Source organism: Sturnira hondurensis, unplaced genomic scaffold (genome assembly GCF_014824575.4).
Source record: "Sturnira hondurensis isolate 20B ecotype Veracruz unplaced genomic scaffold, ASM1482457v3 Scaffold0014953, whole genome shotgun sequence".
In the NCBI taxonomy this organism is placed as follows: domain Eukaryota; kingdom Metazoa; phylum Chordata; class Mammalia; order Chiroptera; family Phyllostomidae; genus Sturnira; species Sturnira hondurensis.
Window position 1 is genome coordinate 1,381,458 of NW_028087584.1, and position 25,486 is coordinate 1,406,943.

Here is a 25,486-nt window from a genome sequence, read left to right on the forward strand (position 1 = left end):
CATCAGCCTTCCGGGGTCTTTCTTGTTGATAGATCTGAAGAGATTTGGAGGAGCAGGAAGCGAAACCCACTCACAAAACTCACTTTAATGCATATGATATCAAATAAGGACAGGGCTTGGAAGAAGGGTAATAAAAAACAAGAACATCATAAACAAGGATCATTCCTGACTCTCCCCATCGCCATCACTGGCTGAAGAGAAAATATCGAGTGGTGAGACTTACATGGGAGCAATTCTCGGTCTGCTGTTTCTGTGCAGATCGGGTAAGGGTAAAACAGATGCCCTTTTTCTAAGGGATAAGGGATCATCCGAAAAGCTGAAAAGGAGAGACAATATGTTAGAGGTTCAATATTTGTCTCCTAACTTCTCAATGTCAAAAAGGGCCTTTTGAGTGTTTTATAATGGGAATACTTCTTCAAATAACTCCCAGAAAGGATGCAAGACTTCCCCAAGCTCTGAGGCACGTGCCAGATAAACTATCAGAGGTGCATTATTACAATGTATGACTCACACATTAATGTCATACTATATATTCTGGGCAAACCTCACAAAAGTGGGTGGGGATGGGGTGCAGAGGAGTAGGCAAACCATCAATTCTTTTTTTTTCCCAATTTTTTTATTTAATTATTTTTCAAGTACAGTTTTCTGTCTATTACTCCCATCCCGTCCCACCCCCCATCATCCCCCCTCCCTCCCATTTCCACCCTTCTCAGTTGTTGTCCATGTATCCTTTATATAGGTTCCTCTAAATCCCTCCCTTATTTCCCCTGAAATTCCCTCCCCTCTCCCCTCCGGTCACTGTCAGCCTGTTCTCTATTTCAGTGTCTTTGGTTATATTTTGCTTGCTTGTTTGCTTTGTTGTTTAGCTTCCTGTTAGAGGTGAGATCATATGGTATTTGTCCTTCAACACCTGGCTTATTTCACTCAGCATAATGCTTTCCAGTTCCATCCATGTTGTTGCAAAAGGTAGGAGCTCCTTCTTTCTTTCTGCAGCATAAAATTCCATTGTGTATATGTACCATAGTTTTTTGATCCATTCATTTACTGACGGGCACCTAGGTTGCTTCCAACTCTTGGCTATTGTAAATTGTGCTGCTATGAACATTGGGGTGCATAGGTTCTTTGGGATTGGTGTTTTAGGGTTCTTAGGATACAATCCCAGCAGTGGAATTGCTGGGTCAAAAGGCAAGTCCAATTTTAGTTTTCTGAGAAAATTCCATACTGTTTTCCATAATGGTTGTACCAGTCTGCAATCCCACCAACAGTGGACCAGAGTCCCCTTTTCCCCACACCCTCTCCAACATTTGTTGTTTATTGCTTTGTTTATGATAGCCATTCTCACCGGTGTAAAGTGGTATCTCATTGTAGTTTTAATTTGCATCTCTCTGATAGCTAGTGATATTGAGCATCTTTTCATGTGTCTCTGGATCCTCTGTATGTCCTCCTTGCAGAAGTGTCTGTTCAAGTCCTTTCCCCATTTTTTAATTGGGTTAGTTGTCTTCTTAGAGTGAAGTCGTGTGAGTTCTTTGTATATTTTGGAGATTAAACCTTTGTCTGAGGTATCATTGGCAAATATGTTTTCCCATACAGTTGGTTGTCTTTTTATTTTAATGCTGTTTTCTTTAGCTGCGCAGAAGCTTTTTATTTTGATGAGATCCCATTTGTTTATTCTTTCCTTTATAGTCCTTGCTCTAGGGGACATATCAGTAAAAATGTTGCTGCGTGAAATATCTGAGATTTTCCTGCCAATGTTCTCCTCTAGGACTTTAATGGTGTCATGGCTTATATTTAAGTCTCTTATCCACCTTGAATTTATTTTGGTGTATGATGTAAGTTGGTGCTCGAGTTTCATTTTTTTGCATGTAGCTGTCCAGTTCTCCCAACACCATTTGTTGAAGAGGCTATCTTTACCCCATTTTATGATACTGCCCCCTTTGTCGAATATTAATTGACTGTAGAGATTTGGGTTTATTTCTGGGCTCTCTATTCTGTTCCATTGGTCTATGTGCCTGTTTTTATGCCAGTACCAGCTGTTTTGATTACAGTGGCCTTGTAATACAGTTTGATATCAGGTATTGTGATCCCTCCTACTTTGTTCTTCTTACTTAACATTGCAGCTGCTATTCGGGGTCTTTTATGGTTCCAGATAAATTTTTGAAGTGTTTGTTCTATGTCTGTGAAATATGCCATTGGGCAAACCATCAATTCTAATGCCCGGGGTTTCCTCATCTATAAAATATTATCAACATGTCATGAACACTAACTGAATATAACTCAACTGACAGCAATAGCGCAAACCTGGATTGAAATGCTTCCCCAAGAAGCAAATGTGGACTGACTTGTTGGAGACTGTTAGAGATGTAAAAATATGAAAGGCAATCTACCATTCCTATTTTAAAAACCAGTCTATGTGGATTAGAATTCCAACTAAGATGGATAGAATAAAAAAATCTAAAAATGTGCGACTTGGGAAGTATTTCTAAACTTTATGAAATTTTTAAATCTTCAATATCATGTGGGAAAAAATGTATGAGGAGAGATTGATTAACTGCATTTTGATGTCAGGCTACCTAGATTCTGTTTCTGGGGCATCAGACATGAGGTTTCATGCTGAATTATGGGTTTCCAATCAATCCATCCCTCCTATTATCACATGTGTTACTCTCCCTATTATAATGTCATCAGCATGTCAGTCTCAGTGTCCTATGAACACTGCTCATAGAGGTGATTTTTCTTCAACATATGTCCTTTAACTACAGCATGTTGTAGATATAAAATATAAAAACTGAGCCCTACACTGGAAATGTTGGATATCAATCCTTGCCTTCATGTGTGTCAAAGAGGGGTGGGGGCAACACAGGACTCTTTTCAGTTTTAAATGCAACATTTCAAGGAATTGTAGCTTCATCCTTAGCTGTGTGATTACCTAACCCTTCTCAAAATGCTGTCAATGTACATATTTATCTTTTGCATACTTATTTCAAACAGGAATCAGAAATGAAGAATGTTCTCCCTCACAAGAAATGACAAGGTTCCATTGTAACCAGCATCAGTGCACATATGGTACTTATTCTGGTGTCTGAATATTATTTAAAAGTAAAAACACTATGTATGTGATTCCAGCATTCAGAATGCAGTCAATCTACACCACAGTGGTATCACTCTGGGGTTACAGTACATTGCCACAGAGAATATAAATCATTATAAACGTGGGACTAGAACAGAGCCATTTCGCTGAGGTAAAAATGTTATCAACTTTCCTCTTGTAACAAAAACCTCTTAAACAGAGATTAGAACATTAGAAATACCCCAGTCTTTAACTGTTCTTAAAATGAAAGGCTCACCCTAGTTCAATCAGACTTTAACGTTCATGCAAACAAAGATGACTTTTGTCCACTACAATCAGCCAAGACAAGAGCTCCCTCCCCACACAGGTTCTTAACACACAAAGATCACTCGAAGGAACCCCATCTTTCTCAACAGAACTAAGCCTGCAAGAGAAGGAAAGAGACTACAAAACCAAAAAACACCTTTAGTGCCTTTAGAGGATACACTAAAATCTCTTTGGGGAAGTGGTGCATTTAAATTTAAAGCTGCAACACGGAAGGACTTTAATACCCTTTCTCATAAATGATGGCACCTATGAAAGCATCCCCAAAATGTGGAAAACCTATGTGGAAGGTTGTTATTTATTGATTTACTTATTTTTTTGAAATCCGGATTCTCAATGTGCAACTGGGTTGCTGTAATTAAGAATCTATTCAGTTTTCAAAGTGACTATAAATTTGAATAGATTTTATTCAAAAAATTGAAGTCAGTTTGTACTTCAAGGGGCAACAGGAGTGCAGGATCTTGAGTGTTCAACCATAGAAATCAAATGGTTAGTTGGTATTTTTTTCAGTCAGATGACAAATGTTTTTTTACTCCAGTATTTGGCATGCATACTGAATTTTATGCATCAACTTGGCCTTCTTCTTTTAATCAGTTCTGCTCTCTTTGGAGAGAGAGGGAGGAGACACTGATTATAGACAACTTAAAAATAAGACGTACATACACACACATACACACACACAATTCTTATAGTGTCCTCCCTCCCTTGATTACAAAGATGCTTATGGTGCTCTTAAAAATTGCTTTTTCTCATGTCAGTTGTTATGTATATAGATCTCATAAAGTAATATTAAGACTTTTGGCTTCACTAAACAAAACAAACCCAATTTCTGTTTGCAATTCTATCCTTCAGCCACCCTGCTGTGCAGGGTCAGCAAAGTGTGAGATAAGCAGTGGAGGCTGGGGAGAGAGGGAAGAGACACAGCTTAGCCTCATACCTCCTGGTCCCTTTTACTATAAAGACGTGTGTGTTAATTGCTCCACAAGAATCTAATGGCTTTAACTGATTGTCCAGAATTTTGCAAGAGCAAATGTTAACACCCGGACTTGGCAGTGCGAATAAGAATGAAAAAAGGGTCATTTGGTCTATTTTATGAACTTGATGTATTTGATCTATTTTGTGCTTGATTGCAAATCTTCTACACATCTTTTCTGAGAAAACACACCTTTTCAAGCATGGATATGCATGTATTTGTTCAAGAACAAAACAAAGAAGCTAGGCCACTCAGTGTTTGATGTTTTGTTTGTCTATGTTGTCTTTCAAAGAGGATCTCGGAGGCCTTTAACACAGACAGATTACTCAGAATAGTGAGAACTAAATTTGAATCCCAGCACTACCTCCTCAAAATGTCTTCCTCATGCACCAAGGATAGAAAATTAAGTCAAGCACACATGGCCCCTAAACTGACAGAGTTCATCAGGCAGGGCAGAAACCAATGATCCAATAATCATAAAAATACGTGTGAACACTCCCACTATCATAGCTCCTGGCAGGAGAGATCAGTGGGGCTGTGCACATCTGAAGGAGGAGGGTAAAGGTGACAGCTAAAGGGTGGGGCTGAACCTGACTAGGCTAAGGACTGCACATCTTTGGGTGGGTCATTAGTCTGCGACCAGTCCCTTTATCTGTAAAAATGAGAGTACCGCAGACCTTGCGAGGCTGTTAAAAGGAAGTACATGTGAGAACAGAGGTCAGGGGTGTCTAAACACAGTGCCTGGCTGCTCAATAAAAGTTCGTTTTCTCTTTACCCTCCCTTTCCACTAACCCTAAAGTTCATACTTTCTGTACTAGGGCGTACTCTAGCTTATAAATAAAAATGCTGCGTGTTTGTCAACAATTAGAAGTACAAATGATAGACTAGAAAATTATTGTCAAAACACAAATTTTCACCTTTTACTGCGTTGTATGAAGCTGCCATGAAAGCTTACTGCCTCACAAAGGCAGTTGGCCACTACAGTAAAGGAAGTACAAATGCTGAAAGCCTGCGTTCTGATCCACATTCTTTCCGTATCTAGTTATGTGGCCTTGGGAAAATCAGTTCCCCTTAGATTAAATGATATTCCATTCTAATTCTGAAGATAAATCCTAAAATTCTAAAGCAGATTCCTAACGTGTTAGTAACCCTAACACTCTGTTCCTACTTCCATGATAGTACTGTTTACATATACCCACACACACGTGTGTGTGCCTATGTACACATGAGGATATAAGTACATCCATACACACTGTTTCTCCCAAAGCATTTCAGAGTCTTACTGATCTTGGTATCCCCAACACAATGCCTGGCACAAAGAGGGACTCGATACATTTTTATTGATTAAAGGAATGAACAAATTAATGCACAATCAAGAAAAGCAGAGTTTTTTCTTTAAAAACTCAGGTGGATCCAAATTGTGGTCAGTCACAAAGACTGAACAGAGAAAGGAGCAAGTTGGTCCCCCTAGGCAGAGGGCAGGAGAGCATCATTCAGGAGACTTGCTGTTAGTAAGCAGTAACCACCACCAGGGACTTCAGCTGACTATTGCTTTCTCCCAAGAAAAAAAATCTTAGATGTACAGGGGGGTGGGGTGGGGTGGGGATCTCTCCTCAGCAGTCCAAAAGGTGCCAGCCTTTTGGAGTAAAGGTTTAGTTAGAGGAAATGCCCTAAGGTCCACATCTTACAGCAAGCAGCATTTACCATTAGGTTCAAAGAGAATAAATTAGAATCAGAATTTCATCCTATGCTTCAACAATGGGCTATTTTCTCCTCTCAAAGGAAATATTCTGCCTTAGTCCTCCTAAAAAACACCACCTGCATATCTTATACATTATTTAGTGAATTCTTTTGTGGGGGGGGACTCTCCAAAAAGAAAATAAAGAGTCTTACTTGGTCAAGTATAAAAAAATGGAAACAAAGAAAGGCTAAGTGATATACCCCACGACATTCTAGTCTTCTGATACACAGAACTAGAAAATTAAATCTTAAACCTCACAGTGGAAATCAGCAGACTACCCTGCTTTATAAAATAAATATGGCCAGAACAGCCTTGAAAAGATCTAGATAAGAGGGAGATAAGGCCACATCAGGACTTTGTACAGGTAAAACAGAAGATGTGCCATTTAAAATAGGGCCCCAAAAGGCACCAGTACTGTTGTAAATAGGACCCAGTTCAAGTGAAATCTCGCATTCATACATTCACGTTTTTAATTATTTTTTATTTAATCTTTATTATATTTTTCTATTGCCATTGAGCCCCCTTATAACCCCCTCCTCCTAGCAACCCCTACACTGTTGTCCACGTCTGTGAGTCCTTTTTCCTTTTTGCTCCATCTTGTCTGTGTGTGTGTGTGAGGATAACCAGAACCTACAATGTTTAAAATAAGTGTAATTCAGATAAGCTGGCAGCTGTGTAATAAACTAAGAAACATATTTTTAAACCTTGTAAATTAACACTTCTCCTTTTTCTTGATTATCCTGACTTTGAAGAACATATTGTATAATTCCAGGGGTTGGGACAGTGATGAATCAAACATTTTTAGAAACCTTTGAAATGCTGATGTATTTGTAGTTTCAGGGCCCTTTTTTTTTAACCACCATATGTTTCAAACCCAAAGAATCTCTGCCAGGCATCAGCTGGATTTGGGGGTTTTATCAAAAATGTGAGTTATTTCAGCCTGTTGGGAAACTCACTTAGTTCCACAAGATGGCTAATGTTCCAACATTTTTAAAAAATTCATTAAAACAAAGCAAAATAGCCCTGGCTGGTGTAGCTCAGTGGATTGAGCGCGGGCCTGCGAACCACATGATCGCGGTTCGATTCCCAGTCAGGGCACATGCCTGGGTTGCAGGCCAGTTCCCAGCAGGGGACTCACGAGAAGCAACCATACATTGACATTTCTCTCCCTCTCTCCTTCCCTTCCCCTCTAAAGATAAATAAATAAATCTTAAAAAAAAAAAAAAGCAAAATATACCTCCATCCCTACCTTTAAACAACACTTTGTTGATAATTTTCTTTAATCTTCAAAAGATAAATGGAATAAAAGAATACTCATTTTTAATATGGAAAATAGTGAAATTAAGTACTGTTACCTTCCTCCATCAATTCCCTTTTTAAAAGGGGGACGTTGGAAGGGAGTTGGGAGATGACTTTAAATTTCAGAATTAAGAAAAAACATGATTTAAAGGAGAAAACTTGAGTCTGGAGATGTCAAAAGTCTCCACCATGTGGTGTACTAGAGGAAGGGCAGCAGTTTGTGCTCTGGTACAGACTCAGGGCGTGGGGGTGTGAAGGGTGGGGTAGGGCTGGGTACTGATGTCCTAGAGGAAGAAGGAGAAGTTCAGGTACTGCAACTACCCGAGCAACTCAGCACCACTCTGCTAATGCCCACCACTGGGGGATGGGGGGTGATGGAGTTTAATATCACCAGTGCTTCAGAGTGTTCAAAAACTGGGTAAGTTAACTAAATACCACTGTAAGCAGCCAAGTCAGAATTCTAATTCAAGCCCTCTGACTGAAAATCATAAATACAGAGAACAGATTGGTGGTTACCAAAGGTGTGGGGGTGAAATGGGTGAAGGGGGTCAGTAGAAAAAAACATCTAGTTACAAAATAAATAAGTGATGGGGATATAATAATGTACAGCATGGTGACTACAGTTAATAATACTACACTGTATATTTGAAAGATGCTGAGAGTGCATATTAAATATATACAAATATCCAACCATTGCATTGTACACCTGAAACTGATACATTGTAGGTCAATTATACCACACTAAAAAATAAATAAAAATACAGTAAAACCTGTTGTTCTGATGCTTCCATTTGACTTTGAAAGGGCACAGATCTAGAAGTGACAGCCAAAGATTGCACACAATTGTCTGAACCTGGAGGGGTCATTCTTTCATCTATATTGCAGAACAGATTTATAGCTTTGTTTTTAAAAAGGACTGAAAGTGTTTGTAATGCAAGATTACTTCCCAAATATATGCATATACACATACACATATATACACACATGTGTACTCATAGAAAATTTGAAAAACACAAATATGGAGGGAAAAAAACACTTATAATCCATTTAAATATGTATTTATTTCCAGTCTTTCCTTTTTTTACACATAGAATTTATTTTTTATAAAACTGGGCTCATTCTACATTTAAAATATTTAAGTCAGTATTCAACAATAAAAATATGGTTTCATATAGAATGATTAACTTACAAACACTAGGAAGGAAATAAGTATACCCTCCCCTGTAAGTGATGCAAGAAGCCTTCTAAGCAAATGTTTCAAAGATGACTGACCCTCTTATTCTTATTCTATTCAGGAAAGGCCTAAAGACCTGGTATAGAAGGAGGAGTGAAGAAAAAGTGAACTTGGGTTCACTCCTGGCTTTACCAGCAATGGCTGCACAACATTCAACAAGTCATTCATCTCAGTGAATCTGCTCCTCTTTTGAGCAACTGAGATAGACACCTCTTGTCCTGCCTAACTCAGAACTTCTGCAGGACTGTAGATGGCATGATGGAAATACAAACTCTCTGTAAAATTGCCCAGGTACACACACACTCTTTAAGATTCTTGGTATTCTTTCACAAGGCATTACAGTACTGAGTAAGCACTCTCACAGATCTCTTTTTCAAAAATTGAACAGCAGTGTAACCTCCCTGGAGTGGTTCTTGTTTATCGGTGAGAACCAAGTACAGAATTTTCCTTTCCTATAGATCTCTGGTTGCCTTGCCATATGGCTTTACGTTTAAAAATTCATCTCTTTTTTAATTCTAATAAAGTGTTCTGCCCATGCAATACGAAGTAATTACATTCCTCCACCATTATTATTCTGCTTGATTTTGGAGCTCACTATATCACTTTAAATTTCTTAAAATCCCAGTCCTTCCAGTTGATCCAAAGCATTTGCCCATTATTAAATGGTGATATGGGTAACTAATTTCCCAACAGAATTTCCTGTTAGTTCTATTGGATTTGTTTATGGTTATGCCATTCTTAACACAGTATGTCTCTCACTTCTTGCCCCGCTCCCAGCAACTCACTCTTTTTGATCCTTTCTATGGGACTGCTAACTGCTAACTTTTTTCATTTATCAGACCCAACTGATAAGCTTCTGTTACTATGTTTCCAAGATGCTGATGTATAAATATATTCTTATTTGGTAAACCAATCTGTGCATTTAATTTTTCTACAACTAACACTTAGGTGAGGCCTCTCATGTTCAATCTTGCTGGGATTTTTCTGTTTTTTTTTTTCTCATGTTTAAATAAAAATCCCTTTTGTCTTGTCTGGGAAGAATACCTTAAAGGCATAATAATAAGCCCAAGCCAGAGAGGACTGTACATTTGCCCACACATGCCTGAGTAGAGTGTGTGGTCCCAACACACCCAAATACCAGGACCAGGACACCTGGAGCACATTAATGCACTTCCAGAGATGGAGGTGGAAGTACTGACCAAGTCTACATCCCTCAAGTTATATATAGTAAATTATTTAAGTAAATAATTTATAATAGTAATTATAAATTATTAATCCTCTTGAAAAACTCTTTGAAACAACTAAACAAGAAACTTTCAATCAACTTGAATCCCATCTCTGTCGACGTACTTTTACCCCATCCCATCTGCCTGCCCGCCTTCACTTTCTGCAACAATTTAGATTACTGTTAGGTTAGGGAAGGACGGGAAAAGGGAAGAGCAAAAGATTATTAAATGAAAATGGAAGCAGCTAAGATAAACAGAGTGAAAGGGATTAAAAAGACGTTCATTTGTGAGGCTGATCAGAGTGGGGATGAACTAAAAAAAATTAATAGAAGACTCTAATATTTGTTTTATTTCCCCCAAGGAAAGGGGAGGGAGGACTCATGCTACATGTTTTACTTTAATTAATGATAATTAAGTTTCAACACACATGTTGTCCAATAATCCAGTCTTGCCATTTTCCTTTATATACATTCTCCCAGTGTCCTTGCTTATAATACTGTCCTAGTTCTTCAAGGCTTGGTTCACATCCCATATGATCCATAAGGTTACACACTACTGCTCCACCTCATAGACCTCTCCCTTCTGAAGAATCACTGGGCAGCTGTTACATTTTGCTGGTTACTGCTCCCAACTAGATGTGATACTTCTCCAGGGCAGGGGACATGTCTCACTCACCATCAGAACCTCTTCTCTGTTGGGAACCACTCTGCCTGGTTTCAGGAATTGTAACCGCCTCCCATGGCTAAGACTGAGTGAGCGACCTCCGGAATGCGAGCCACTTAGGAGACAAAGCTTGTCTCTGGCAGCAAGCACTGCTTCTGCTTCTCCCCTGCCCCCAAAACATGGTCGATAGTCCATGACAGGTAAGACTCCTCACAGAGAGGGGCAACCTAAGCCAGACATAATCACTTGGGAGGCCATCTTGGAAGGACTAGGGGCGGGGGGCTGCAACAAAGAGGAAGTGATGGACCCTCCCCGCCCCAGCTATTGTGACATAGCCCGAGTCCCCATTTCCATCTGGGAGAAGTGCTGCCTGGTTCTAATTCACTTAAGCCTAAAAATCTATGATGGGGAAGGCAATGCAGCCCTGTGCTTGAAAGGGCAGGTTCACTGAGTGATCAAGCCTAAGAAAGAATATGTAAAAATCCAGTGAAACCTGCTTTGTTTAGAATGCTCTCATTTAAATGATAAGGGTCCAAGCAAGAAGTTTGTTCCTCAAAGTTTTATGGCTCTTTAGCTATCTGACCCTGACTGAGAATAAGCCCTTATAGTTCTTTGAATGCTATCTATTGTTTGATCCTTACCTGTATTCTTGTGCAAACGAACCCAATAAAAGCCCTTTGAGGTAGGGGCTCTTGGCCCTTCCCTTTTGAGGAAACAGCCACGTTTCCTCCCCACGCAGATCATGTCTTGGTAGTGTTTACGTTCATCCGTGGTGGACAGGGGTACTTTGCGGACAAAGTTGCTCCCACACTTCTCCTTACACCAAATGATGATAGATAACATACTACAGCCTTCTAATATAACCTACTACTGAACACTAGGGTCCAATGGCCACTATTTTTGTCCTGAAACATAACTGTTGCTTGTTTGTGCTTGGCCATCTGGCTCCAGTAAAGCAGAATTGTGGCTCTTTGGCCAACTCTCCCAGGAAGAACATTTAGATGTGGTAACTGGAGCCCAGCACGAGTCCTAATCCCAGGCCAAAGATTCCTACGATGCTCAAGGGCTGTCCAGGTCTCCAAAGAGGGTTTTCCATCTATGGAATTCTTCTCTGACAGAACAGTACTAATTCATCCCATCCACTGTATAAACCTGCCTTATTGGGCTGTAGAGATGGCACCACCACAGTAATACCCACCACCACCAAAACTGGAGAGCCCAAGGGATTCATCATCTCTCAGTGATGAAACATCACAGAGAGGAACAGCTATTGATGTGCAGATCTTCATTATTTATCATGGACACTCAGGGTAACAACATCTTGGCATGTTGTACCAACATGCTAACATCTTAGCATCTTTTCATGCTTTTAGAAAATGTTTCAAAGAAAGAGAATTACTTACTGCCTTCCCATGTACAATGCAAAAGATTCAAAGCCCCTTCTACCCTCTTCCAGTGTGCCAGATGAAAGAACGCATACGCTATTGCTTCACTGTCCCCTCTCTTCAGGATATGTTCTGGGGGTAGGATTAAGCTTTTCATTTCTAGTAGGTACTGAAATAAAAAGGCAGGAGACAGAAATATTAATATGTAGTAATTTGAAATTCAATATTGAAAATAGAAAGGTTGATTTTCCCAAAAACCACCACTCATAAGCATTTCATCAAACCTGCATTTGAAGGCAATTAGTAAAATATCCAGCAATCCAAAGTTTGCTGACAAGTAATTATCCTTGTAATAGTTTAGTACAGTAAAGATCAGAGGCTTTCAGGCTAAGATAGTCCAGTCAAAGAAATAAATATAGACTCAAACAGCAAAAGAAAATTTAGATGACACAATAATTTGGTATAAACATGAAGGGTAGGAAGTCATATGACAAACCAACTGTGGCAGAAGAAACTTGAGATTGACAAGCACTGCCCAGTACTTTTTCTGTACAGACGAATCAAGGAAAAAGACGTAGGCTGTGCATAGGGCCACCCTTCACTGCTCACATCCTGGAGGGAAGAGGGGTAGCACCTGGAGCACAGGGAGGCCCAAAGAAAGAAAGCAGCACAGACACCAAACGGCAATGTCCTTTTAGATACTTTCTCAAAGACTGGAGGATTCTTAGCTTATGCCTCTTCATTCCTTTCTTCTACAAAGGAGGTGAGAAGAATGAATATTCTTTCTGGAGGCTCAGAGAAGGCCATGCCCATTTGTAGTTTTTTTGTGTTTACAATGGAAAGGGAAACAAATCTAGGATGGTATATTTTGCAAATGTTAGCGTCTCTCTGCTGGATGGTGTCCTCCCTGTGCTCTGTTACCCATGATCCCCTCTCCCCATTTGTGCCCAACACACATACATACACCTACTCTCCCACCACCAACCACCATCACACCAACCTAAGTATCTTCTTTTCTTTTTTAATATTTTATTTATTTATTTTTAAAGAGAGGGGGTGAGAAATATCAATGTGTGGTTGCCTTTACGTGGCCCCCACTGGGGACCTGGCCCACAACCTAGGCTTGTACCCTGACTGGAAATAGAACCTGTGACACTTCAGTTCGCAGCTGCACTCAATCCACTGAGCTACACCAGCCAGGCACATCTCCTTTCAAATGGTGACCAGTGGATGATGAAGGGAGGTGTCACTAACATGGAACAAACACAGCAAACAAATAGTGCTATGAGATGTTCAACAATTTTAACATCACAAATAACTTCTTGTGGATTTAATTGTCAATGGAAGTTTATGAAAGAAGGTGAAGAATAGAAGAATCCTGGTATATGGAATGGAGATTATAGTACACCTATCAAAGTTTCATTATCATCTCGCCATAGATTTAGATGCTTTGGGTCTACTGGGTGCACTGGTCTTTCAGCTTCCTCTCCTATTGGCACACAGGAGGCAGGAAGACACATTTTTGATCCAACAAATGAAACTTTCCTTACTCTGGTTCTGATGTTTGAAGAAACCTTTAAGCCCCAGGCTGCAAAGCAGGAGGGCTGAGGAAGTGGGAAAGCCCACCCAGAAAGCAGTGGAAAACAGGGATAGAGCCATCACACTTGGGGGATGGGTGGGAAAGAAGGCCTTCCTTAGCAGAAAGACCTCTTCCCAGGCCAGTCCATGAAAGGTGTTTATTATTTTGATGGGAACTCCTCAAAAATGAGTTCCAAAACAGCTTTTTGATCATATGCCTTTTTTAATTCTACAAGTTACTTCTTTCCTTCTCCATCTTGTTTTAAAACAGCACAAAGAAATAAAAAAATTTAGAAAAAAATAACGATTTTGAATTATTCAGTAATCCAACTAGCACTATATATTTACAATGAATACAAGCCATAATATAAAGGGGAATTTTATGTTCAGAGATACTTGACTATCCGCATGTGATTTTGTTACCATAATAAAAGCCATTAGACTGCATGTTGCTACTACCCAGGATGATCTCCCAAGACCCCAAAGGCTATGAGTCATGAAAAAGATATATAACTTATAAAGTGCTATGAGCTGTATTAATTGTTTTAGAGCAAATTAAATAAGAAAGACCATTTGGCTATTCTTAATAATCAAGAGAAGGAAAGGAAAAATTTCTTACTTAATGAAAGTCTTAGAATAAGGTTTTGATTTCTGAGTTCTCTAATAATTTATAGCCTCCTTGACTACCTAATAGTCCATTTTAAAAGGAGGATCATGCTGTGTAAACTTTGAAACCGTAAATGTGAAAACCACTAGCTCATGTGTACAGGTATACAGAAATCTCTTCAAGTCCCTGATAATCAGATAGTGGCTGAAAAAAAAGTATAAACTACCTCCATGATTAGGAAAAGCTTCCCAAATCATTTCATAAGCATCTATAAGAAAACTCGTTCTTGGCCTAAGGAACCTTCAGGAATAGAGGTACCTGAGAAGAAGTGAGCCTGGTAGCCACCCACACCTGGTGGTAGAAGTTGAAACAAACCAGAAGGGGGTGGGGTTGAAGAAACTTGGGCATGATCATTTTTAGAAAATTACCTACAAAGAGATACAATAGATCTGCACTGTCCAATATGGAAGCCTCTAGCACATTTGGCTATTGAAACTTAAATGAACAAAAATCAAATAAAATTAAAAATTCAGTTCCTCAGTCCCACCAGGCATACTTCAAGTCCTTTAGTGCTATGTGTAGTTGATGACAACCATGATGAACAATGCTGAGATATTTCCATTATCACAGAAATTCTACTGGACAGCAGTGCTGCAAACAATGGAAGTTTCAAATTTTCATGTAACAAACAATTCTTAACTTAAAAATTTTTTATAGATGCCCATTATAGGAATTATAAGTGTAGTATTGTATCTACTAATTGAAAATGCACAATATGGCAAAAGCTACAATAAGTGTAATAAAACAAGAATTCATTCAAAAGCAATGTGGCCACCAGGGCATCTACATATATTGAGAAAATAGTACGTGTGTGAGATGGACGTTTCATTCATCCTGCAGGCTGAATGTGGTGCATATGGCTTCAAGGACATCGCTCACAGTCCCAAATGTGGGCTGTGATGTAATGCTCTGTTTATCCCCTAAGCTCCCTCTGATCTTTGCATATGTGTACTTCTCACATACCACCTTTATTAGTTATCCATGTGTCTTTCCCCTCAGCTTAATCATAAGATCCTCGAGAGCATGAATCTCACTTCCCAAGAAGTCTCTCAATGAATATCCCTGGCCTAACAGCTTCATGAGGCTAACCAGAGAAACTCACCAAGGAAACGTAGCTGCCTCCTCATCACATGCACTTTATGGCAGAAAAGGTTATGCCTATAAAGGAGATTTATGCACCTATATGGTTCCAAACGAAATATTGGCTCTAACTAAATGACGAAGGCTAGTAACAACAATGTGTTATGTTTTTTGCCAGGCTTAACAGGGCTGGCAAGATCAGTTCTCAACACATGCAACATTTAAATTAGAAAGGCATGGAACTTTTCACACCTTACTTGTCAAGTGAAAAATAAATGGGAAAGGGCGGAGATCAATTAGAATAACTGTAACTCGCAAATCAGAGAACACTCTTTGCCTGTCTATAATAACTATTTGGGGTAGTTATTAGTTAAGTCTGCATTCCACGCTATCTTGCCTGCTATCCTGCTTCTAACTTCCTTTCCAGATTCTCAAATCACACTGATCTCAAAGTACAGGCTTCTAAAGGTTTCAGAAGCAAATTTCCAAATCTATTAGTCAGCATCTAGTTTCTTAAGCCCAATAAAGGAACATACAGCTATAGGTCATATAAAGAGGACCTGAGTGGTGCCTACTTACGGAGATATTTGAGCAGAGGGTGGTTTATCTGTTGGGAAAGCCCCAGGAGAAATTCAGTTTGTCAGAGACCAGCCCAGGTGACTGCCCTGATCTTTTCTGTTAAGGTCTTAAAATTCTGTAATAATTTGGGTGAAAATGATCTGAAAGTTATCCTTCATCTAGATATTAATGCTAAGGAATTGATTTATACCCGATTTTTGGATTTTCAGTGCCAACAAGAACAAAAATCATATAAAAACCATTAGCAAAAATATGGGAATAAACAAAATGAGAAAGAATAGGTTAGTTAAATTACTCCACATTTAGATGATAGCTACCAAGTTGTTCCCCAAAAAGCAGTCAGTAGAAGAATATTTATGAGCATGAGAAAGTTTTCATAATATATTACTAAATAAAATAGTATACCATACAGATTATGATTTTGGTAATAAAAATGTATAGGTAGGCATTAAAAACATTAGAAGGTCAATATTGAATGTTAATGGTGGCTAAATATTTGATTTTATGGGAGATTCTTTTGTGCTTTTCCTATGCTTTCCAAGTTTTCTGTAATAAGCATTTCTATTTCTCTCTCCCACCTCTTCTCCCCTCCCTCCCTCTGTCCCCCCTCTCTTTACATGTGCAAATTAAATTTTAATAAATTTATTAAATTTATAAATTTAATAAATTATATTAAATAAATAAATCTCTTTATTTAATACAAATAAATTATATAAATATGATTTATATTCAATCATAATTAAATATAAATTAATTATATTTAATTATAATTATAAATAAATTATAATTATAACATCTAATTATAATTATTATATTAGGTATTATAATTATATTATATTATAATACCTAATATAATAATGATTATTATTGTAGGTATTATTATTATAATACCTATAATTTATTTATTAAATTTATAAATTTATTTATTTGTTTATTTTATAAATGTATTTATATTAAATAAATTCATTTATTTATTAAATTTATAAATTCAATAAATTATATAAATATAATTTATATTTAATTATAATTAAATATAAATTAATTATATTTAATTATAATTATATTTGAATCATAGTTATAAGTATAATACCTAATTATAATTATTAAGTAGGTAATTATTATTATAATACCTAATATAATAATAATAATTATTATAGGTATTATTATTATGATACCTATAATTTATTTATTAAATTTATTAAAATTTAACTTGCACATACATGTAAAGAGAGGGGGGACAGAGGGAGGGAGGGAAGAAGAGGTGGGAGAGAGAAATAGAAATGCTTATTACAGAAAACTTGGAAAAGTTTTCTGTAATAATTATAAAAATCTATAATTATTATAGGTATTATTATAATAGGTTGGTATTATATATAACATATATATAATATATATATGACATATATGTTAACATATAACATATATATATCACATATATATAATACCAACCTATTTTCTAGACTTTCAATCAAAAACACAAAAAGCGAATCACACAGAAAAAGGTGAAAGGGATTATAATAAAGTACAAAAGTATAACTGGAAGTACAAACTGCCAGTTATAAAAAACAGTCACAGGGAAGTAAAGTACAGCATAGGGAATGGTGTCAGGTGGGTACTAGACTTGTTGAGTAATCACTTTGTAAGGTATGTAAATGCCTAATTGCTATGTTGTACACCTGAAACTAATATAATACTGCATGTCAACTGTAACTGGAAAACAAAGTTTAAAATAATACAAAAAGTGAACCACACTTTAAGACAAACAAATAAAGATAATCAAAGGCAGGCGTTTTTTGTATATCTACAGTGCTTTGGTGCAACTGGCTCTGAATGAGTCTGTAAGCCCAGAAAGGATGTTTTAAGCACATCAGCAAAGAGAGTAAGACATGACTCATACTCTGAGTTTTAATGTGGTCTACTCCCTGGGCTCATTAAGACACATACTGGAATAGGGCAAAAATACCACAAATCACCATGGCTCACTCAGGTCAGGCTGTGACAGGGAATGAAGTACAAAAAACTGCAGCCCCTGTCTCTCCCCACATCTGCCCTCTGCCAGTGAACCACTGCCTGTATCTCAACTCTAACTATGCTACTATGAGAACTAGGGTGAGCTATTTCATTTCTTTCAACCTTAACTTGCTCATCTGTTAAAATAAAATAAAAATAAAAATAAACACCTTGCCAGTTTTGACATGTGAATTACATGGGAGAATATAGGTAAAGCATTCACATATTACCTGGCACATAAATGTTCACTGAATAGTAGCTTTTCTGCTAACAAATAAATGAAGTGTTCATGTTGCTGTGGAGGTTAAGTTACATTTTTTGTTTATGTGTGTCTCGCAGATAATTGAGACTGTTTCCAGGTAAAATAGTTGAGAAGTAGTAGACCAGCTGAGACAACTGGCTACCAGAGGTCACTAACCAATGTGGTATCAAGTAGAAAGCAAAGCTGACTTTGGTGATCTACAGTCCCACTATAGGGTCCAGCTGGGTCCTGGACCAGGGTCCCACTCAGGGTCCTCTACACAAGGTAGCTGGCTCCTTGCTGGTTCAATGACCTATTCATCAGTTACTTTGCTTTATTCAAAAAATATAGTAGTATCCACAGTATATGGAAGTACCACAGTGTACTCCAAGGCCACAGATATAGCAATGCCCACAGTGGACTCTAATGACACACCTATGGGAGCATTCACAGTGTGCCTCAAGTACACAGATACAGGAGCACCCACAATTCACCTCAAGGGCATAGACATGAATCAGATCAGGTCCCTACCTTGGTGATCCCTAATCTGTAGGAGTGTAGGTGTGTATGTACAAAGAAATAATAAAATTCAACATGAAGACTCCCTTAGTGAGAGGTACACATTTAATACTTAGGAAACAAATTTCCTAAGAACATTACCACTGAGGCTTCACAGAAAAAGGGAAGTGTGAGCTAGTCTCATTAAATATATAAGAGTATACCTTTAAAGATGAGAGGAGGCAGAAGCCACTGCAAGGCTAGGCAGTGTCACTAAAGCATCTAAGCATAATGTGCTTGTAATCTTGAGGTAGTTAAATTCTAACGTGATAATAATGGTCAACATTGACTAACACTAAGACATGTCAAACATTCTCTCAGGTACTCCTTACAACAACTCTGAGAAAGCTAGTGTTATTATTCCTGCTTCACAGATGGAAAAGTGGAGGTTTGGGGAACTTACCATATTTTGCCATGTATAATACACACTTTTTTACATAGATTTTTGAGAGAAAAATTAAGGATGTGTATTACTGCTATAAGGGCAGTACTAATTCCGTATCTATATAAATGTTTTTAATTCTTTTATTTATGCTTATGTGTTAAAAGTGTAACTATAAAAAGCAATAATGATATCCATATACAAAATAATACCCTGGAATAAGATAATCAGTTTTGTTTCTAAACATAAATAAATAATTGAAGTAAACAATTAAAATGGAAGATTTTTTTTCTTGAAAGTATGGGCCAAAAACATGAATGTGCATTATACACAGGAGCACATTATGCATGGTGAAATGTGGTAAGGAGCTTGCCTATAGTGGAACAAGCTGTATGTGAGAGAACCTGCACTGGAACTCAGGTTTCATGTCGTTCTTCAAGGGAGCAAAGCTGGAAAGGCAGCTTGTAAAAGGCCTCCTATGATATGCTTCAGAGTGTGACCATACCCTGAGTTTGAGGTTTTCAAACTTTGATATACAAAAAAAATTGTTCAAAGAAAATAAAAGAAACTTAAATCAAAATATGTGAACCTGATGTTAAACAAAGCTGGGAGGGACATGAAGGTCTGAAGAATCTTTACGTCTGCAAGGAAGACAGTTTACAAACTGCTGCAGTTGGCAACTGGGAAGTGACTTTATGGTTTTTAAAGAAATGGACCACCAGATGGGGAAGAAACTGAAATTAGTAAAATCCTAGAAAGCTCCTGTCACGGTCTGGGTGAGGGGTAACCGAGGAGGCAGACTTCTTTAGGACTTGGTGCCTGGCTGAATCTGAGGATGAGAGAAGGAATCAGGGTGACTATAAAATTTCTAGTTTAGGAAATTAGAAAAATGTGAGATTGAGACAGGATACTAAGAAGCTAGGAAAATTCTTAGGCAAGTGAAATAAGAAAACAGACTGATAGCTAAAAACAACGACCCAGCAATTTTCAGCCAGATACAAAAGGTCCCCTCCCTATCACATCTTGGCCCCAGTGGTATCTCCGCTCCAGGCCCAGCAAAGCAGCAAAACCAGGTGTACAACACCAGGACCAACTGCAATGACTAATAACCCCCTATCCTGGCACTGACCAATCAGTAAAAACCACAACACTAAAAGGGCACACCTGAAAAACTGATGAATATTCTGCTGAAACAGCCCCTTGAGACCTCCCCTAAGATTCCCACCTGCAAGAGAGAAAGAAAAGGCTCAAGACAAAGGGCCCAGCTGCACCATTTTGTTCTCCCCTCTCTCCTTCCCCCACAGGCACACAGCTCCTAAACTCTAACACAGTGTATTGCAGCTGCTAGTCCCAGGCTGATCCCCTGAACCTGCCCCAAGTCCATCGTTTCTCTGCCATCCCAGCGAGCAAAGGCAGCCCGGCCTAGGCTCTCTGCTGTTTCTTCTACCCTAATGCCTTCCTTGTTTCTCTGTCCCCAGCTTCAATAAACATACTCTCATAATCACCTTGACACACATTGTGAAATCTTTCCTACACAAAGCCAGGAACCCGCATACTACCATTGGCCTTAGGCAGCCCCACTCAGGGCCAGGCCCTCTGTCTGGTAACAAGATCTATATGTAGCTTAGATAAAGACCCTTAAGGAGTAAGAGGCTTTAGCAGTGGGAAGGTAACAAAAACAGCCGAAAGTGCCTGCAAAACATCCCTGGAATAATGGCCTGAAGGCAGCTGGCTATGACAGTTTGGGAGAGAAGCTGGAGACATGGCTTGGGGTGTGCTGGGCATGGTGGAAGCTGAAGAGGTGGGAGCTCATGAGATTTCTCAGGAGAGCCTCAAGCAATGGTGCTTCCCAGAGAAGCAGCCCAAGGGATGCACAGGGGAGGAAATGATGCAGGAGTGACATAGAGGGAAGATAGCAGGGAGCCAAAATGGCTTCCAGATAGAAAAAGTGGTTAGTGGGACCCAATGCTGAGGAGAGATGAAATAGCATGAGGTTGGAACAGGGGCCAAAGGATCTGGTGACTAAGATGGGGGTGGCCTTGGTGGTAGTGACCTTGGTGGGAGCAGCTACAGTGCCTTCTGTTAAATAAAGAGACCTCTTAGAAACCTACTCTTCTTGTGAAATGTGGCTAAAATCTCATTTCTGCTCTATTTTCCCTGGGTCACATTTCCACAATACATTCCCTTACTCTAATTCACAAAAAGCTTTGGAATAAAATATGACTCGATTCAAAGAACCTTATATTGAAATAATATTTCTGTAATGTACTGTTGGTACACAGTATCATAGACAATCTGGGAGGGCATTTTGAATTTCTGCTTCCATGTTTCAAGCATTTTTAAATGTTTAAACTCACTACATGTTTTGCATCCTAAATTAGATTAAAAAGCAATTTTACATTCTGTCAGTCAGCTTTGCCAAGATATAAAGAAAAGATTGTGTTAGCGGTTGCATGAAATAGAGTTTCCATTACTCTAACAAGGTCCTGTGAATACTCCATTAGCATATACAATTACAGGATGTTTTCCCCCATAAGCCCCATGAAATTTGAGATTCTAGATTAACACTAGATGAGCTTTTTTTTTAAATTAATTTTTAATGGGAATATATTTCTGTCATAACATTCTACATTCTTTCCTCTATTTTCTTATGACTTTCTACATTCCTAGACTTACAACTTATAAACAAAATCTATTACGGGGTCTTCACCTCAACATCCTGTCAAGTCCAGGCTTCCCTGTTGATAAAATTAGCTTCAGGAAAATGGCGAGTCCCTTACTCAAGCATTACAGGGAAGAGGGCTCCTGTAGTCCACTGCACCTCCTGTTCCCTCCAGGGTGGGCCCAGGAAGAAGAGCCCATGGTTTAACAGTGCTGGGATTTTAGGCAAGATGGAAATGAAAGCTTTCTCCCATTGGTGCTGGAGACTTTTATTGATTTTTCTCCCTTAACAGCTGTACCTACAACGCCCAGGCATCCTAGGCAACTAGGGCTCCCTCAACCCCCTCCTGCTGCTCAGAATGGGTGTGGGGCTTCCTGTTCTACGGGTGGGACCTCAAAAGCTTGGGATTGGCCTGTGGTAGTGGCGATGGCTCCCGTTCTTTTCTAAACTCAATGCAGAGGTGCCTTGGGGTTTCTGGGCCACCTGCTTTCTCATTCCGGTTTCAGCCAGACCAGTTCTACTTTTACTTACTTTGTTCATTAAGGTTTCATATAAGATTATGTTAAGAGGAAAAAATGTTTATTTCTCTAACAAATAGTAATAAAGCATTATTGGTCTGTGGCATGCTGTTTCATCTCTCAGCACTGGGTCCCACTGACCACTTTTCCTACTTGGGGCAATGTTGGCTCCCTGCTACCTTCTCTCTGTCATTCCTGCACCTCTGAGCATTCTTCTCCTGCATCCCTGGATGACTATGCTAAAACAATATAGCATAAGGAAAAGTAAGTTTACAGTTGTAAGTATGTGAAACAGCTTATCCTGTATTATTTTTTATTAATTATTATATTATGTTCCACACGAACAACTGTAGACCTACCTTTGTGCCACCCTGTTTAAGTCAGAGATTGGAAATGGATAACTTTAATCAGCCACAAAAAAGAACTTACCAAATACAAACGGAGAATTCCTGATGACAACAATTGCTGCCAGTACATGTTAGAGACTCCCTTCAAATCTGCAGGCCTGAAGGGACCTTGTGAGTACTCAAGGCCAACAGCATAACAGTGCCAGTGGTCAACTCTCTGGTTGACCTAATCAGACTTGGGTGGCCCAAGAAATACCAATTAATGCATGTTTCTAATTAGCCTCTATTTAGTGCAGAAATAGAGCTGAAGGTGTAAGGGAAGGGAAGATGAAGGGGCCAACATGATTTGAGCGACTACTATGCACTGGATGAATTACACAATGTAATTCCACTTACTTTTCATTAACCCCATGAAGCCTGTATTTTTATCCCCATTTTATTGAAAAGGATATTAGCAAGGAGCTAAACAACTCCTCCTTCCCACAGTTCCCTCTAGCGCATAGAGAGGAAGTAGTGGGACTCCTTTCCTCACATACTTCAGAACCTTTTCAGTAACACTTCACAGGTTTGCCTGCCTTTATCTTGCTACCTCTTGCTCCAACATTATAATTAGTATGTTTTCCCATAATAGGTAGTCTACATAATTGCTTACTTGTAGTAGCTAAAAAAATACAAACTAAAAGAATAGAATTCAATTTGTAACTAATCAAAGCATAAATGCATTTTATTTTTCTTCTTTCTCTTTTTTAAATACTTATTTTTTATTGAATTTATTGAAGTGATATTGGTTAATAAAATTATATAAGTTTCAGGTATACAGTCCTACAGTACATCACCTGCATATTGTTCTGTGTGTTCACCAGCCAAAGTCAAGTCTCCTTCCATCACCATTTATCCTCCTTTTACCCTTTTCCATCTCCTCCACCCACCCTTCCCTTTGGCAATCACCATACTATTGTCTGCATCCTAGTCTTTATCTTCTTTGCTTAATCCCTTCACCCTTCTTGCACGTCCCCCACCACTCACCCCTAGGACAGCTGTCAGTTTGTTCTCTGCATCCAAGAGTCTATCTCCACTTTGTTAGTTCACTTTGTTCATTTCGTTCCACATATAGTGAAATCTTGTGGTTCTTGCCTTTCTCTGACTTATTTCACTTAGCATGTCTTGAGGTCCACATATATTGTTGCAAAGGCAAAGATTTCCTACTTTTTTATGGCCAAGTAGTATTTCATTGTGTAAATGTGCCACTGTTTGCTCCCCCCACACACACACTGCTTGCTTTTATATCCACTCATCTACGAGTGGACACTTGGGCTGCTTCCAAAGCCTGGCTACTATAAATAGTGCTTCAGTGACTATAGGGTGCATATATTCTTTCCAATTACTGTTTCAGTTTCTTCAGATAAATTTCCAGAAGTGGAGGCAATCCCATTTCTATTTTGAGGGAACCCTATACTGCCTTCCACAGTGGCTACACCCATCTGTGTTCCCACCATAGCACATGAAGGTTCCCTTTTCTCCATATCCTCAAACAACACTTGATGTTTGTATATTTATTGATGATAGCCATTCTGAGGTGTGAGATGATATTTCATTATGGCTTACATTTGCACTTTTAATTGTATTTGCAATGTCACTGATGACTAGTAACATTGAATATCCTTTCATAGGTCTATTGGCCATCTATTGGCCATGTCCTCTTTGGAGACGCATCTATTCAGATCCTTTGCCTATTTTGTAATTGGATTGTTTTTTCAGTGATGAATTTTATAAATTCCCTGTAAATTTTGGATATTAAGCCTTTATCAGATATACAGGCAAATATGATCTGTCATTCAGGGATCTGTCTTCTTGTTTTGTTGATGGTTTCTTCTGCCATGCAAAAACTTTTTAGTTTGATGTAGTCCCATTTGTTTATGTTTTTGTTTTTTTTTTCCCTTGACCAAGACATAGACCAGAAAAAATATTGCTACAAAAAATGTCCATGATTTTAGTGCCTATGTTTTCTTCTAAGATTTTTATGGTTTGAAGTCTGATATTAAGGTCTTACATCAATTTTTACTTTATTCATGTGTATGGTGTAAGAAGGTGGTCTAGTTTCACTTTTTTGCACGTATTTATCCAACTTTCCCAACACCATTTATTGAATAGAGTATCTTTACCACACTGTACATTTTTGCCTCCTTTGTCAAAAAAGTAACAGAATATAAAGGTGCAGGTTTATTTTGGGGCTTTCTATTCTATTCCATTAATCTATGTGTCTGTTTTATAGTAATCTTTTATAGTAATCTAAATAGCCAGTACCATGCTATTTAGATTACTATGGCCTTGTAGTATAGTTTGATAGAGGTAGTGTGATTTCTCCAACTTTCTTCTTCTTTCTCAAGGTTGCTATGACTATTCAGGGTCTTTTATGGTTCCATACAAATTTTTGGAATATTTGTTCTAGTCTGTGAAACACACCACTGTCAACTTGATATGAATTGTGTTGAATCTATAGATTGCTTTGAGCAGTATGGACATTTTAATGATGTTAACTCTTCCTATTCATTCACACAGTGTATGTTTCCACTTATTTGCATCTTCTTTAATTTGTTTCTCCAGTGTCTTATAATTTTCACAGTTCTGGTCATTTGTATCACTGGTTAAATTTATTCCTAGGGTTTTTTTTTTCTCTTTGAAGCAATTGTGAGTGCAACTGTTTTCTCAGTTTCCCTTTCTGATAGTTCATTACAGGTGTATAAAAATGCATTTTAGCCCTGGCCCTTGTAGCTCAGTTGGTTGAAGCACTGCTCCATAAGCCAAAAGGTCATGGGTTTGATTCCCGGTCAGGGCACAAAGCTAGGATGCAGGTTCAGTCCAAGTGGGGGTGCGTACAAGAGGCAGCTGGTCACTGTTTCTCAGATCAGTGCCTGTTTCTATCCCTTCCCTTCTCTCTAAAAGCAATTTAAA

The 25,486-nt window shown here is 38.5% G+C and overlaps 1 protein-coding gene across 8 annotated transcripts in view; it reads right to left on the reverse strand.

Annotated features, from left to right (window-relative positions):
* The window catches only part of ST7 (suppression of tumorigenicity 7), a 319,529-nt gene that overhangs the window by 10,278 nt on the left and 283,765 nt on the right, over window positions 1-25,486 (reverse strand). For all 8 annotated transcript variants that reach the window (XR_005069142.1, XR_005069143.1, XM_037064214.1 and 5 more), the window contains 2 exons: window positions 11,931-12,081; window positions 224-316 (listed from right to left, as the gene is read on the reverse strand). Coding sequence is in view for 6 of the 8 variants with exons in the window: in XM_037064214.1 (XP_036920109.1) it covers window positions 224-316; window positions 11,931-12,081 (244 nt within the window). In the remaining 2 variants the exon portion in view is untranslated. The remainder of the gene's footprint in view (window positions 1-223; window positions 317-11,930; window positions 12,082-25,486) is intronic.